The following is a 15,868-nucleotide window of genomic DNA, read 5'->3' on the forward strand; positions in this document are numbered from 1 at the left end:
AGAGTGAGAGTTATGAATGTATAATTACGCATGTTTATCAGGTATAATTAGGCATGTACAATATAATCCACACATGTTCCTCCTACCCCCCCCCCACCTCTAGTAGGTCTGACTGTTCTGGACTGGACTCAGGATCAAGATTAAAGTTGGTTGAGTGTGAGGTAGTATGAGAGTTATTAATGTATAATTATGCATTTTTATAATGTATTTTATGCATGTACAATATAATCCACATATTCTGCTCTCTCCCTCCACCCCCCCCTCTAGTAGTAGGTCCGGCTGACTGTTCTGGACTGGACCCTGGTAAGGATTGATTGCATGTTTTCTGTTATTACATGTAATGGGATGAATAGTAGTAAAATGAGCCAATGGTTTAAAATTTTGAATAATTAAAAAAAAATAAAACAATAAAAAAAAATAAATTAATTAATTAAAAAGTAGGTGGGGCTAGTGGAGTTATAACCACACCCTCACTCAGTGGAGCTGTGACCACGCCCCCATAAAGGCTATTGTACTTGTACAGCCACAGTAATGCTAATGAGGTGGGCGGGGCTGCTATGTGTATAGCTATAGCTGAATAGCATTGACAGGAGGTCTGTGGTGTCAGGAATAAAGAGAAATCAACGTAAAGGAACAGTATTGTTCCTCTCTGAAAGCTTAGGTCGGATTTTTTTTAAATAATGGAGCTTTTTGACTCTGCAATTATACGGATCAGTGAAGCGTATAGTTTCCGTAGGTGCACGGGTTATCTTGCATAATAATGAGTTAATAACTAGTAAATTAACCAGTGGGCAGTCATAACATGAGGAATGGTTATACTCTATCAGAGAAAGAAAGAAGAGAATAAAAGAAGGAAAAGCTCTTAAATAAGTCAGTTTACTAACCTGGTCTACAGTCCATCATATTGTCGTATTGGTATTATTATTAACTGTTGTATTGGTATGGAATATGTAGCCATGTAACATGTATACTTGTGTTTACACTTTAATTTCAGTTGTATTTTGTTTGGTGTAAAAACAGATAATTTGTAATCAATAATCAAATATTTTCCCTCTCTCTTTCTCTCAAGATGGCGGCTCCTAGAGACACACTTTCACTTACTGTAATTACTAAAGACGTACAGTCAAGCCACACCCCTAACTCCTCCCCCTTATCAATAATAGCTAGTCGTACCACGAGCTCTGATGACATCATTAGGATTTCACTTGATCGGCTCCAGGTTTATGAAGACTCCTCCCTCTTCTGCCTCGTCTGTCTCGATAAGAACGGTGACATCACTCATGCCTTCTCTCCTTCGGACTATCCCCTAGTTGCCATGGAAACAGACGTCAAAGTAGGCGTGGCAAAGACCCTACATGTTCGTAAACGTGCCAGTGCCTCATCAAGCCTCTTGAGTTCTTTCACTGAGTCTCTGTCGGGTCTCACGTTAAGCGATAGTTTGGAGGCGTTGGCTGAAATTGATGACTTGTGTAAACTGGAGGATCTCACTGAAGACCTAATGCTCTCGATTTTAAAGTCTCGTTTTGATTCTAACCGTATCTATACTTACGTTGGTTCAATCCTGATAGCCATCAACCCGTATTACTTCTATTCTATATATAATCCTAAGTACTGCTCCCTCTACCAGGGGAAGCACCTCGGGGAACTCCCTCCTCACATATTCGCCATTGCTGACGACTCCTACTCTTCCATGTTAGCTGATAAGACTGATCAGGCTGTCATTATTAGCGGGGAGAGTGGAGCAGGGAAGACTGAATCGACAAAGTTCCTCTTGCACCAGTTAATGCAGTTGTCTGCTAAATATGAGGAAACCTCTTCCCTGGATCTCATCACACTCGGCACTGGTCCTGTGCTAGAGGTAGGTGATGGTTGCACTAATTACCAGCTGTACATGTACCTGTACTTTCATCCCTTTGTTGTGTTTATTTTAAAAGATGGTATAGTCTTGTTTTATTTTTTATATACATGTACAATGTCCACTTTCCATTATTATCATCATCATCATCATCATCATTATTCTTAGTTCACATTCTTTTATTGCCTCATAAATTCATCAGTTTATATTGGGTGGTTAATGCCAACACTAGCAGCTGCTAGTCTGTACTGTTTGTGTATGTTTGTGTACAGAGACATTGTGTACACTTGTCCCTCTGGCATTTTTTAAATTTCTTATGACACAACCTGCATGACATCTACACCTGCTATTACTATTAGCCTCATTATTATTATTATTATTATTATTATTATTATTATTATTATTATTATTATTATTATTATTATTATTATTATTATTATATTTATTGCTAATATTATTTTGACTTTCTTGTTAATGTACATGTGCAGTATGTTTGATGTGAGTACATCCATTTCCTTTTTTATCAAATCCAATTCATTATCTAATATCTACTACCCACCTTACATACATGTACATGTATACTGTACATGTACATGTACACATTCTAATGATTCCTTGTATAGCATTGGTACAGTTCATGCTGTGTTTGTTCTCTATTTGTTAAATGGTGGCAGTGAGAGAGAGTCTACTGTAAGTTATCATTACAGTAGCTTCACCTATTAGCAGCTTTTCCTGTAACGTACAATCTATTGTATGTACATGTACATGTACAACAGATGTACATGTACATGTACTCTCTGTACACATGTAGCTCTATGTACATTACATACCACTGTTGTATATTTTCTTTTGATTTGTACCAGCTGTCATTGAGTTTTGCAACAAGATGGTGGATTTTATGCACAGCTGTATACATGTACGTGTAGGTGATTTCTTCACTAGCTAGTGGAATCATTAGCCAGTCTTCATAGTACATGTGTACATGTATGCATCTGTTGACAGCCAAACAGCTGCTATTATCAGGAGGAAGTTTGATAGTTAATTAGTTATAAGCAGATAAGACTGCATGTAGCTGGATCATATACTGTACTTACAGTATTATACACATTAATGTACATGTACATGTACATGTAGTTTATTATTGTCATTATTATTATTATTGATTTGTTATTATTATTTATTATTATTAATTGGATCATATCTTCCTTGTTTATCTTCATGTCCAGGCTTTTGGCAACGCAAAGACGATTGCTAATAACAACAGCTCAAGATTTGGCAAATTTATACTAGTCAAGTTCAAGGAGAATGGAGCTTACTTTGGGTGAGTGTGGACATGTACTGTAGTACAGGGACTTTGGCCTGATTTTTGAGTAGCTTTAAAAATTTATAAAAAATGCAATTTTGATAGGCAGGACATAAGTACATGTAGATGTGCTATTTGTGATATGTTCAGTATTGATGTACATATACTTATCCCTCTTTCCTCTCTCCCTCTCTCCTCTCTCCCTCTTTCCACTCTCCCTCTTTCCACTCTCCCTCTTTCCTCTCTCCCTCTCTCTTTCAGTGCTTCTATTGAGAAGTATCTTCTTGAGAAGAGCAGGATAATTAGCCAGGCACCAGGAGAAAGGTTTACCATTATTTTATTTATTTATGTATTTATTTATTATTAAGGAATTATCACGTATTTTATTACCTGTTATCTGGAGCTGATACCAACCTTAAAACTAAACTTCACTTACTGTCTCTCGATGAGTACCGCTACCTCCAGTCCTCAGGGACCAATGAATTGGAGGGAGGGGGAGACGAAGCAGCTGAATTCCATCGACTGAAAGAATCATTGAGAATGTTGAAGTTTACTGGAGAAATACAAGACAGGTACAGTACATACATGTAATTATACATGTAGTTGTTTATTTAAACTTGTTGTTAATATATTGTTTATTGTTTAGTATGTTTACTGTCCTCTCTGCTATTCTACACATCGGGAACATTAAATTTGAAAAGGTAATTAATAAAGTGGGTGGGTGTGGTCTAATTACATTATTTATAGATCAGTGGAGGTGAGAAGGTTCAGGTGTCCAATCTTAAGACGGCTCAGGTCATATCAACTCTCCTTCAAGTTGATCAGGACATTCTCCTTGAGGCACTCGTCACTCGTAAATCAAAAGCAGGTGGAATGGACACCTTTGTGACGCACTATAAACTTGATGAGGTGGGTGTGGTTATTCTAGTTAATTGATAGTTATTAATTGACTTAGGCTATGGCTACCTGTGATGCAATGGCTAAAGCTTTATATGGAGCTCTCTTTGACTGGATAGTTGATAAGGTAAGGAGAGGAGGGAGGGATAACACCAGCTGTGTTTATTACTAGTGCTACATTGCTATACACCTGGTCTGTGTTTGAATTTAAATCCTTTTAAATTTATAAATAATAATAATAATATACCGTCCCTTGATTAGGTGAACGGAGCTCTGGTGGGTCAGTTTGCTAAAGGTCCTCATAAAGGGAATACCATTGGGGTTCTTGATATATTTGGATTTGAGGTCTTCCCAAAGAACTCATTCGAGCAGTTTTGTATCAATTATGCAAATGAACAGCTCCAGCAGTACTTTAATAAGCACATTTTCAAACTGGAACAGGTGCAGAATTATTATCATTGTCATTATTATGATTGTTATTGTTGTTGTTGTTGCTGTTGTTAGGTTGAGTACCAGTCCGAGGGTATTGAGTGGAGGAGTGTTCGTTTTGAGGACAACAGTGACTGCATTGATCTCATTTCTAAGAAACCAACTGGACTCCTCCCACTCCTGGACGAGGAGTGCAGGTACTTGAATGATACCGATATTATTACAAATGTACATGTACATGTATCTATTGGCCCTTTAGTTTTCCAGGTGCTGATGATCTGTCACTTTTTGGAAAGTTTGAGAGGCAGCATAAAGGAAGCTCCACCCACTACTCCTCCCCCCAGTTGAAGAGGAAGGAACCAGTCTTCACCATCAGTCACTATGCAAGCCCTGTCACCTACTCTATACAAGTAAATCATCATTATTATTATCATCATCATCATCATTATTATTATTATTATTATTATTGTTATCATCATCATCATCATTATTATTATTATTATTATTATTATTATTATTATTGTTGTTGTTGTTGTTGTTGTTATTTTAGGGTTTCAGAGAGAAGAACCGTGACCTCATGCGTCAGGATGTTGTTGAGGTCCTTAAGACGAGTCGTATGAACCTTGTCCGGTCCCTGATCGGTCTTCATTCTTATGCTGCCCATCGGTGGAGACTAGCAACTGCTACTGTACTGGGAGCAGTGAGGTTCATCTGGAGTGGGAGGAGGAGGAGGAGGAGACAACAAGAGGAGGAGGATTATAACTTAGCCACAGTGAGAGAGAGAGAGAGATTGATAATATAATAATAATTATTATTATTATTTTCTATTAGTCCTACAGTAGGAAGAAGAGACCAGTCTCCTCTCCTCCAGTGAGTCCAAGTCATGAAACCAAGAGGTACAGTAACCAGTAGCAGGTAGATCAGTCTGTGTCTCCCTCCATTTTACTAGCTCAGCAATGCAGAGAGTACTGTCAGCTAGTAATGTGCTAGGGGGTGTGTCTACTGACGATAAGGGAACTGGTAATATTAAACTAAAGAGTGTGGGGCAGAGACTCTCAGCTGTACAAGAACCAGCTGGTAAAGGTACGTGTGTACATGTAGCTTAGGTACATCATTATCATTATCATTATTGTCCTTCATTTTAAGATGATACAGACAGTGTTTCACTCCATCAGCTGTCAGCCCCTCACTCCTCAGCTGAGAGACACCCCTCCATTGCTCACCTGTTCAAAAAGAAATGGCATCACTCCCTCAGAGCCAAGATGGAGGGAAAGAACGAGAGAGAGGACCTGGGCCTGCTAATGGCTACTGGCGGGCTAATGATGGGAGGGGCTGGGGGTGGAGTCAGCAGTAAAGATAAGATATATAGATCAGCCCCTAGAGTGGTAAGGGATTTTAATTAAAATATATTTTATTATTTATTAATTTTATTAGAAAATTGATTCCAGTCGTACATCAGGTGGTAAGTTACAGCAGCTGGCCGGGACTGGCTCAAGTAGGCGTGGTCAAACTAAGACAGTGAGTGCTGAGTTCCACACATCACTAGTCTACCTCATGGAGCAGCTGGAGAGGACACACCCTTACTTTATCAGGTGTATCAAATCAAATGGAGTAAAGGTACTATAGATTAATTAATGAATTTATTGATTATTAATTAATTATTATTAATAGGCTTCAAGACAGTTTGATTCTGAGCTAGTGACCCGACAGTTGCGATACACTGGTATGATGGAGACCATTAGGATAAGGAAGGCAGGGTTCTCCGTTAGAATGACCTTTGAAGACTTTTATGAAAAATACCAGTTTCTTATTGGACGGAAGGATAAGGACCTGGCCAATCAGATTAGAGGATTCCTTGAGACTCTGGGCTTTTCAAACAATGACGTTCAAATTGGAAATACAAAAGTAAACATAAGAACATGTATATGTATCAGGGAATGTTATAAAAATTGAGAATTCTCTACTTTTCATTTTTGGCAAAATTTGGCCCGAGACCATGTACTATAGTACAGGGACTTTTACCTAATTTTGGAGCAACTTTAAAAATTCGTAAAAAAATCCAAATTTGATCGGAATTAGTTCAAACTTTCTACACAACATAAGAACATGTATATGTATCAGGGAATGTTATAAAAATTGAGAATTCTCTACTTTTCATTTTTGGCAAAATTTGGCCCGAGACCATGTACTATAGTACAGGGACTTTTACCTAATTTTGGAGCAACTTTAAAAATTCGTAAAAAAATCCAAATTTGATCGGAATTAGTTCAAACTTTCTACACAACATAAGAACATGTATATGCATCAGGGAATGTTATAAAAATTGAGAATTCTCTACTTTTCATTTTTGGCAAAATTTGGCCCGAGACCATGTACTATAGTACAGGGACTTTTACCTAATTTTGGAGCAACTTTAAAAATTTGTAAAAAATCCAAATTTGATCGGAATTAGTTCAAACTTTCTACACAACATAAGAACATGTATATGCATCAGGGAATGTTATAAAAATTGAGAATTCTCTACTTTTCATTTTTGGCAAAATTTGGCCCGAGACCATGTACTATAGTACAGGGACTTTTACCTAATTTTGGAGCAACTTATAAAAATTCGTAAAAAAATCCAAATTTGATCGGAATCAGCTCAAACTTTCTACACAACATAAGAACATGTATATGTACATTGTGTATTAATTAAGAACTATTATTATTATTATTATTATTATTATTATTATTATTATTATTATTATTATTATCATTTTCTGAAGGTGTTCATGAGGGATAGACAGAAGCATACATTGCAGGACCTCCTGGAGGAGAAGGTCCTGAATAAGATTATTGTAATTCAAAGATGGACAAGAGCTAAACTGCATCGCTGCCGGTTCTTACAAATGAGAAGAACCGTCTTATTAATGCAGGTACTGTATTAATGTATGCACATTTATGTACGTGTATCTTTAAATGACTATTATTATCATTATTTGCTTCATTTTCTCTCAGAGGTATTCAAGAGGGTTTCTATCTAGACAGAATTATTCTAACTATCGCCAGAGGGTTTGCTCTTCAGTGATCATCCAATCATCCTGGAGGACATACTTTCACAGAAAACGTTTTCTACTTTTAAGAGAAGCAGCTGTTCTATTCCAAGCACACTGGAGGGGGAAGTCAGCTAGGAAGACGTGAGTCAAGTGTTCCATTTTTAATTGTTTGTGTGTGTACTAGCTAATACATTAGTCAATTTAGTGAGTGACATCTTTAAATGTTAAAATGAATAAACTTTATTATTTATTAGTTATTACGCTGCTCTTGAAAGAGAGAGAGAGAGGAAGAGACTGTTAGAAGAAGAAGCTATAGAGAAGGAGCAAATCAGACGAGAGAGAGAAAGGAAAATGGCTGAGGAAGAGCAGTCTTTATTAAGTGATCTTGAGTCACTTGAAACTGAAATATTGCAACAAGAAAAGGAAAGGGATGCTCCTCTAGTCCTAGCTGACATTGATACTCTACTCTCTACCTCTAATGGTGGTGATAGACCTGAAACCACACCCACCAAAACTGTGGCCACACCTACTTTAGCCACACCCATTACCGAAGTTATCTCTCCTTCTGTTACTGACACCACACCCACTATTGCCGATTCAGAATTTAATAAAAAATTTAAAAATTCTGAAGAAGCTCCACCAACTGACTCCGCCCAAATTACTGGTATTATAGATCAGTTCTCTGGTAACCATGACAACAAGCCACACCCTGTTAAGCTCTCTCGGAAGGCTCCCATTGGTCGTGTGAAGTCGCCGTTTCTTGAAAAAGAAAACCGTCAATCTGTGACCCCTTCACCGGAACCCCTCAAGGGAAATTCCTCCCCAGAACCCCTGCAAGAAGGCAATGAAAATATTATTGTAATGAAAGATGATATTCCTCTTGTTACTAAAGAACTTCCGGTTGTCATGGAAACGAGGACCACACCTTTAAAAGAAGCTCCTGCAGTTCGTAAGAAGCCTCAACGATGGAAAGTACAGAACAAGACTGGGGGCCACACCCCCTCAGGTCACACCCCCAAACCACCTGATGACCTCTTGCTAGACTCTTTATCTGATGAAGATCTTGATACTACTGTTACCACGACAACTGAAGAGGGTGTGGCCTCTAATAAAGAGGCTCCGCCCACCAAAAGAGGTATCACTCGTTCACTAGGCGATGCTGCTGAATTAGATAATGAAACTCCGCCTACTTCATCTTCAACTCTCACTACTTCACTCCACCTCTCAGAGGCACTCAAGAGTCGGTCCTTTGATGAAACGTGTGAGTTTACACGAGGACTCTCACCTGATGACATGTACCAGGCAAACTATCAGTTGAGACACACTGGAGACACACCCACTGGGGAAAGGTTAGCTTTGATCATGTACATGTACATTAACAGCTGGTTTTTGAAAATGGATTTTAAAAACTCACAATTAAAAATCAATGTAATACTATTGCCGTTAGGTTCAGGCCATAATCCTCAAACCCATGCAGCCATTATGATATCCTTTCTCTCTCTTAGGGAGGAGGAGTCAGCTCGTGAGAGTCCTAAGGAGAGTCGGTTTGTAGTGAACAGGAAGAGATGGGGGAGGAGGAGTCCTAAACTAAAAGGACCCAAGAAGGAGGCCGGGGGGCACCCCCTCCTTTCAAAGATACAAAGGATCACCTCACCCAGTGCCAGTGGGGAGAACACACCATACCTTGGACTGAGTCCTTCAAAGAAACCACCTAACCTATCAAAGGATTCAAAACCAAGTAATGGTTACGTCTTCATGTATATAATGTATTTAATTTATTGTTTGAAACAGATGTCCATTCGTATAAAACCAGTTCCATGAACAAGTCTTTGGTGTGTCTGGTGTGCAGTAAAGGGTTCAGTGGGTTTCTGAAACAAGGATCTAAATGCGTCAGTAAGTACTTCAACAATACCTGATCATCATATATTACTCGTGGATACTCTCCTCCCTTTTCCTTCAGCCTGTGGTATTGTTGTTCATAAACACTGTCATGACAGAGCTCCACTGTGTAACGACCCTGCCAGACCTGGTCAACAGGTTGTCATGGCAACGGAGGTTGTGGTATCTGATAATGATGAATTGGACGAGCTCTCACGATTTTTAGTGGAAAAAGTAACAACATTCATTTATTAATATTTATTGATATTCTTGTTACAGCACGTGCAGTTACTTCATAAAATGGCTCAACTCACGCCTGATAGAACTGAGCCGCTTGATAATATCTTTCAAAAGTCTTTGTGTGAATTCCAGTTCAATCTTGTCTCCAATTACTCACTCACAGTCCAACAGCATCAGGTATGAGCTACATGTACTTATGTCAACCACTTGATGCTCTTTCTGGTTGAGCTTTTAGTTTTAATTTGATGAATTTGTGGCCTTTTTACACATGTACATTGTACGTATGTGCATAAAATGGTGTAAAATGGTTCAGTTTTATTTGCCAAATTTGCCAAAATTTCCCTCCATTGAAATTGCCACTTGCTGCACTGTACATGTACATGTACGTGTACATATACATGTACATGTACATGTACGTGTACATGTACATGTACATATACATGTACACGTATTATTAATGTATATTTCTTCTTAAAGGATTCTTCTGATACCAACGGTCACACAACAGCTTCAACTCCTCCCACTAATATTGACTCCTCCTCCTCCTCTTCTACAAAGAACACTCCAGTCACTTATACTATGGACAATCTGGTCAACAAGTTCTCCAGCATCTATCGCTCTATGGGGTACAATGAGAACCTTCCTCTTCATTCATCTGATGTCGCTATTGGAGTCAATCACATTAGGACACTCCTCGATGAGTTTGTAAAATCAAGGTAATTATCATTGTTATTATTATTATTATTATTGTTGTTGTTGTTGTTGTTGTTGTTGTTGTTGTTGTTTTAGACAATACAGGGTGAGGGTTTTAAGTAATGATTCTAAAATGCGGCCAACAAAAATGAAAAGAAGAAAATCGACAGCTACCAAGGAAGTTCACTTCAGGGTATGAGAATCAATACTTGTACTTTTAATATTTAACCCTATCCCTCCCTCTCTCTCTCTCTCTCTCTTACAGACTCATAAAGGCCACAAGTTTGTTCTGACTCAGTTTAATGCTAGGACAGTCTGTGATCAGTGCTCTGTTCTCATTCCTGTACTGGCTAAAGGGGAAATGTGTCAAGGTTAATTAAGTATTAATAACTGTTAATTAACTATTAATAACTGTTAATTAACTATCATAGAGTGCAGTTATGCTTGTCATGAATATTGTACTAAGAAGGTGTCACTGAAATGTGAAGGAAAAGGGTGGAGCAGAGGGGGAGGAGCTAAAGTAATCTATTAATCATTATTATTATTATTATTATTATTATTATTATTATTATTATTATTATTATTATTATTATCCTTATCCTTCAGGTTGCTAATGAGGTTTCTTCTAAGTCAAGGTTTGGAGTGCCATTAGAGCAACTGGTTCCAGCTGGTGCAATAAAAGTACCAACCTTCTTAGAGAAGTGCTTCATTTGCATTGAAAACAATGGTACATTAATCACTAATTTTATTTATTTATTTATTATTATTTATTTTGAAGGTCTTTATACTCAAGGTATATACAGGCGATCAGCAGGTGGCTCTAGTAAAAGATCAGTAAGAGAGGCCCTTGAGAATGGTACATTAATTAATATTAATTAATAATGAATTAACGAGTCTCACATCTTTCCAGATCCTGAGGGAGTTGATTTAGATAACTTTAGTTTATATGCAGTGGCCGCCACTGTCACTTCTTTTTTTAGAGAGCTCCCTCAACCACTTCTAACCCGCCACCTCTACAATGACTTTATAAGAGCCACTGGTAATATACCCACTGTTTATTTATTTATTTATTTATTTATTTAAAGATCTGTCTGATCCTGCTGATATGATGGAGACGCTCCACAGGATTATAGATCGTCTTCCTGACATGAATCACTGTGTTTTTGAGAGACTGATATTCAACCTAGCCAGGTAGGAGGTAGTCCCTTCAGTGGGAATCATCTTCAACTGTCTCTGTTATCTCTCTAGGATAGCACAGCAGGGAGCAGTCAATAAAATGGATCCACACAATCTTGCCATCATATTTGCTCCGTCTCTTTTACAAGGAGACAATTCTTCTAATCCGGACCAGCTCCTAAAGATGATGCCTAAACAGACAAAGTGATGAGCATACAAGAACATAGTTACACCTACACATAGTTACATGAGAATATCAGGACAACCCACGATAGCCTTGTCACATTGCATGCATTTATAAAGTCAAGCTTAAGGCACTGCAGACCAGTCTCTGCTTGCATGGTGTTTTCTTCAAAGGAAAATTTTTGAATGTTCATCAAATGCCCTGACTTAATGATATGCATGAATCCTGTACAGTTACTGACACACACATACAGTGTATTATTATTATTATTATTATTATTATTATTATTATTATTATTGTTGTTGTTGTTGTTGTTGTTGTTTACAGGGTAATAGAGAGTATTATTAATGAACAGTTGGATAAACTAGCTGTTACTCTTAAAGATATTCGTGACCTCACTTCAGTAGCAAGAACTGCGGCTAACAGACTGAGCAAACTACAAGAAGACACCAAGGAGAATGTAATAATAATAATAATAATAATAATAATAATAATAATAATAATAATAATAATAAATGATGATGATGATGATGATGATGATAAATACTCCTTTTCATACGTTACATGTAGCAGTTTGCCTCATTCCTTATAATCCTTCACAATACAGTACTGTATCCACTATATCATGGACACCACAGTGTGTCTATACTCTGTTGCTATGTTATTAGTAACTACTGCCGCCTTTATCTGTTTGTCTCTATTAGTTGATGGTATGTTATTCTTTCATTGTAGCGTGTGCCAGCTGTGGCTCTTACTGTAATCAATGGCAGTTGTTCATGCTACATAAAACAACATTCTAAAGTTCCACCATCAGCTACTAGTACATGTACATATATATATATCCAATACCAAAAGGCCTCAATACACTATCAGTCTACACACTGTAGCTTTAGACTGTAGAAGAAACTGTAGGCCAACTATACTGTAAAGTGTGGACTCTCTCCTCTCTTGACACTGCACTATAGTACTTGTTTAACTGTCTCTTCTTTGCTCCAGGTTAAATCTCCTGCTCCTTTAAAGAAGAAGATGGAAGCTTTAGAGGAAAAGAAAGAGAATGAGAAGAAGAGCCATCAGTTGGAGAATGGCAGTCAACAAGAAGAGGCTATATCAGAGAAAGAAAGACTAAAGAATGAACTGAAACTCATTGAAAGAGACAGGTACTGTACATATTGACAATTATAGTATCATCATCATCATCATTATTATTATTGACATGTTGTTATTGTATAGAGCTGTGTTGACAGCAAGTCTTCCTAAACTGGAGCCATTTCCAAGTCACACATTGAATAAAAGGTCTGAGACTTTTCCTTCATCTTCTCTCTCAACTAGCAATGGAGGACAGTCTCATGTAGCCATTACTGGTACAGGGAGGGAAGAGTTCCTTAAAAGACAACTGATGTTTGCTGGAGGAGAGGAAGCTGTTCATAGAAGTCCTTGTGTTATTAAAGTAGAAAATGAAGAGAGAGAGGAACTGTCAGTACCACCAGTTCAGGAAGAACCAGTAGCAGTTGCCACTGATGAAGAGAAGGAACTAGCTGAAGAGAATCAACAAGAGAATGAAGCTGAAGAAAGAGATTCATTACCAGGTGCATAGTATATAACTGTTCAATATGGTCTTGTTTCATTATTATCGTGTTTTAGATTTACCAGCTGCTGTTACACTCTCATCTCTCACTAAAAATAGAGTAACTCAAAAACCTTTTGCAAAGCGGCGACCGCCCACGCGTCATAACCTCATCAACCAATCAAATTTGACGAACAATGAAGATAACATACAGTGACTTATACATTAACTTTGTTTATACGTTTGTGTGGCTCTTAGCTACCATTTTTCATATGCTCTTTCTCTCTTTTATAATCTTACAATCACTTTTCATTTTATGATTACTTAACTTATGTATCAGGTATCACTATGTTGTTATTATTATTATTATCATTATTAAAGTGATTCTTAGTTTGTATTTTACTATCAATTTTTGACTTTTAAGTTATTAGGTGGGTGTGTCCTACTGTTAATAGTTGATTTTTAACCCTCAAAATGGCTGAAAAGGAAAGCTCAGAAGACAGTTATGAAAAGGTTTAAATGCAGTAGTTTTTATAATTTTAGTTTTATTCTTCAGATATTGAGAGAGCCATATCAATACGTTTGTGAAGTCAAAGGAAAAGAAATAAGAATTAAATTAATACACGTATGTGTACATGTACATGTAGATATAGCAGCTGTGAGTTTATTATTATTGTTTTTTAGGCGTTCAATACTTGGTTGAAAATTCCTGACGATAAAATGAAAGCTATTCAAGATATTACGCAAATGCTGCACAACTCAAGCTTAATGTAAGTAAGAGATCATGTGAGAGTCACGTGACCTCTACCCGGACTGTATAGTATTGATGATATTGAAGACAACTCTGTACTGAGAAGAGGGATACCAGGTAATTAATATATAATGATAATAATAATAATGATGATAAAATATATTTTTAGTTGCTCATCGAGTGTTTGGTGTCGCTTCAGCAATCAATTCGGCTAATTATATTTATTTTGTTGCCATGGAGAGGACACTCCAGCTGGGCCACCCAAAAGCTATGGAAATATTCACTTGTAATTTATTAATTTGCTAATTATTAGTGGGTGGAGCTACCTTTAATTAATAGGTGAGTTATTAAAGCTACATAAAGGACAAGGAAAGGACATTTATTGGCGGGACAGTTACACCTGCCCAACTGAGGAAGAGTATAAAGTAATGGTCAAACAAAGTGAGCTTGTATGTTTATTATTATTATTGTTGTTGTTGTTGTTGTTGTTGTTGTTATAATAGAAACTGGTGGGTTGTTCCAACTAGCAGTTGATCTAATGCAATTATTCAGTGACAATAAAAGGTATTTTTATTTATTATTATTAATTAATTAATTAATTTATTTATTTATTTATTACTATTTTGTAGTGATTTTAACTCTTTATTGGATACTCTTGGCCTGTTCTTTCAAATTAGAGATGATTATGCCAACTTAATGTCACTAGAAGTAAGATACCGTACAGTTTAATTAGATCAGTGTCAAATAGAGAAGGGCAAGCATACTTAGCAAAATTATTTAATTTCATTTATTTTAGTATTCTGAAAATAAGAGTTATTGCGAAGATATTACAGAAGGAAAATTTTCTTTTCCAATTATACACGGGATTAAAAATGATGAGTCATCAAAACTGCTAAGTATGACGTTAATAAAAATTATAACATTAATTATTATTAATTACTAGTAATTAAAATAGCTCATTTATTATTGTTACATTTTAGGTATTTTAAGACAGAGACCTTCAAATAACGATATTAAGAAGTACTTCGTGGAGTGTTTAACAGAAATTGGTTCTTTGGAGTATTGTGTTCAATGCATGAGGGAATTAGAAAAAAAGTAAATTAACGTAATAGAGAGTATTTTTATGACATTCCCTGATACATATACATGTTCTTATTCTTATGTTGTGTAGAAAGTTTCAGCTGATTCCGATCAAATTTAGATTTTTTACGAATTTTTAAAGTTGCTCCAAAAAATCAGACCAAAGTCCCTGTACTATAGTACATGGTCTCGGGGCAAATTTTGCCAAAAATGAAAAGTAGAGAATTCTCAATTTTTATAACATTCCCTGATACATATACATGTTCTTATGTTGTGTAGAAAGTTTGAGCTGATTCCGATCAAATTTGGATTTTTTACGAATTTTTAAAGTTGCTCCAAAATCAGACCAAAGTCCCTGTACTATAGTACATGGTCTCGGGGTAAATTTTGCCAAAAATGAAAAGTAGAGAATTCTCAATTTTTATAACATTCCCTGATACATATACATGTTCTTATGTTGTGTAGAAAGTTTGAGCTTATTCCGATCAAATTTGGATTTTTTATGAATTTTTAAAGTTGCTACAAAATTGAATAAAAGTTTCTGTACTATAGTACAGTATTGGTCAAATTTTGCCAAAATTAATAACGAGAGAATTCTCCATTTTTATTGTAATAATATTTCTTGCTCTAGAGCTCTTGCTGAAGTGGAAAGTCTTGGAGGTAATTCTATTCTTGAGCAGATAATAACTAAATTGTCACTGATTTATAAAGAAGAAAAATAATTTACATTTTGTGTTATTAAATTCAAATTATTAAATAATAATGATTAAATTTGTAATACCA

At 36.5% G+C, this 15,868-nt stretch overlaps 2 protein-coding genes across 3 annotated transcripts; both read left to right on the plus strand.

The window, feature by feature from the left end:
• Positions 1–551: 551 nt before the first annotated feature.
• Positions 552–13,708, plus strand: LOC100640156 (unconventional myosin-IXb-like). 2 transcript variants are annotated; one of them, XM_019994659.1, is made up of 38 exons: positions 552–732; positions 777–870; positions 1,070–1,858; positions 3,082–3,176; positions 3,420–3,482; positions 3,527–3,730; positions 3,805–3,859; positions 3,906–4,067; positions 4,114–4,182; positions 4,317–4,496; positions 4,560–4,681; positions 4,744–4,894; positions 5,035–5,256; positions 5,316–5,380; positions 5,434–5,567; positions 5,631–5,869; positions 5,919–6,101; positions 6,156–6,389; positions 7,250–7,399; positions 7,482–7,660; positions 7,774–8,868; positions 9,025–9,257; positions 9,311–9,412; positions 9,480–9,631; positions 9,677–9,814; positions 10,115–10,353; positions 10,427–10,523; positions 10,596–10,701; positions 10,762–10,850; positions 10,937–11,057; positions 11,109–11,186; positions 11,241–11,369; positions 11,416–11,521; positions 11,579–11,710; positions 12,018–12,150; positions 12,687–12,847; positions 12,921–13,276; positions 13,332–13,708. In XM_019994659.1, exons 3-38 carry the CDS (start codon positions 1,070–1,072, stop codon positions 13,469–13,471), a joined length of 6,903 nt encoding a protein of 2,300 aa, XP_019850218.1. In that variant the 5' UTR covers positions 552–732; positions 777–870; the 3' UTR covers positions 13,472–13,708. The 2 variants fall into 2 exon arrangements, with proteins under 2 accessions (XP_019850218.1, XP_019850217.1); XM_019994658.1 differs by having other exon boundaries at positions 552–870.
• LOC100640281 (geranylgeranyl pyrophosphate synthase-like) lies at positions 13,680–15,851 on the plus strand. Its single transcript, XM_019994660.1, has 11 exons — positions 13,680–13,767; positions 13,811–13,879; positions 13,939–14,024; positions 14,076–14,122; positions 14,175–14,291; positions 14,345–14,446; positions 14,509–14,569; positions 14,635–14,713; positions 14,802–14,901; positions 14,986–15,100; positions 15,717–15,851. Exons 1-11 carry the CDS (start codon positions 13,729–13,731, stop codon positions 15,805–15,807), a joined length of 906 nt encoding a protein of 301 aa, XP_019850219.1. The 5' UTR covers positions 13,680–13,728; the 3' UTR covers positions 15,808–15,851.
• Positions 15,852–15,868: the final 17 nt, after the last annotated feature.

The sequence above is a fragment of the Amphimedon queenslandica genome, unplaced genomic scaffold, assembly GCF_000090795.2.
Source record: "Amphimedon queenslandica unplaced genomic scaffold, v1.1 AMPQUscaffold_13468, whole genome shotgun sequence".
In the NCBI taxonomy this organism is placed as follows: Eukaryota; Metazoa; Porifera; class Demospongiae; order Haplosclerida; family Niphatidae; genus Amphimedon; species Amphimedon queenslandica.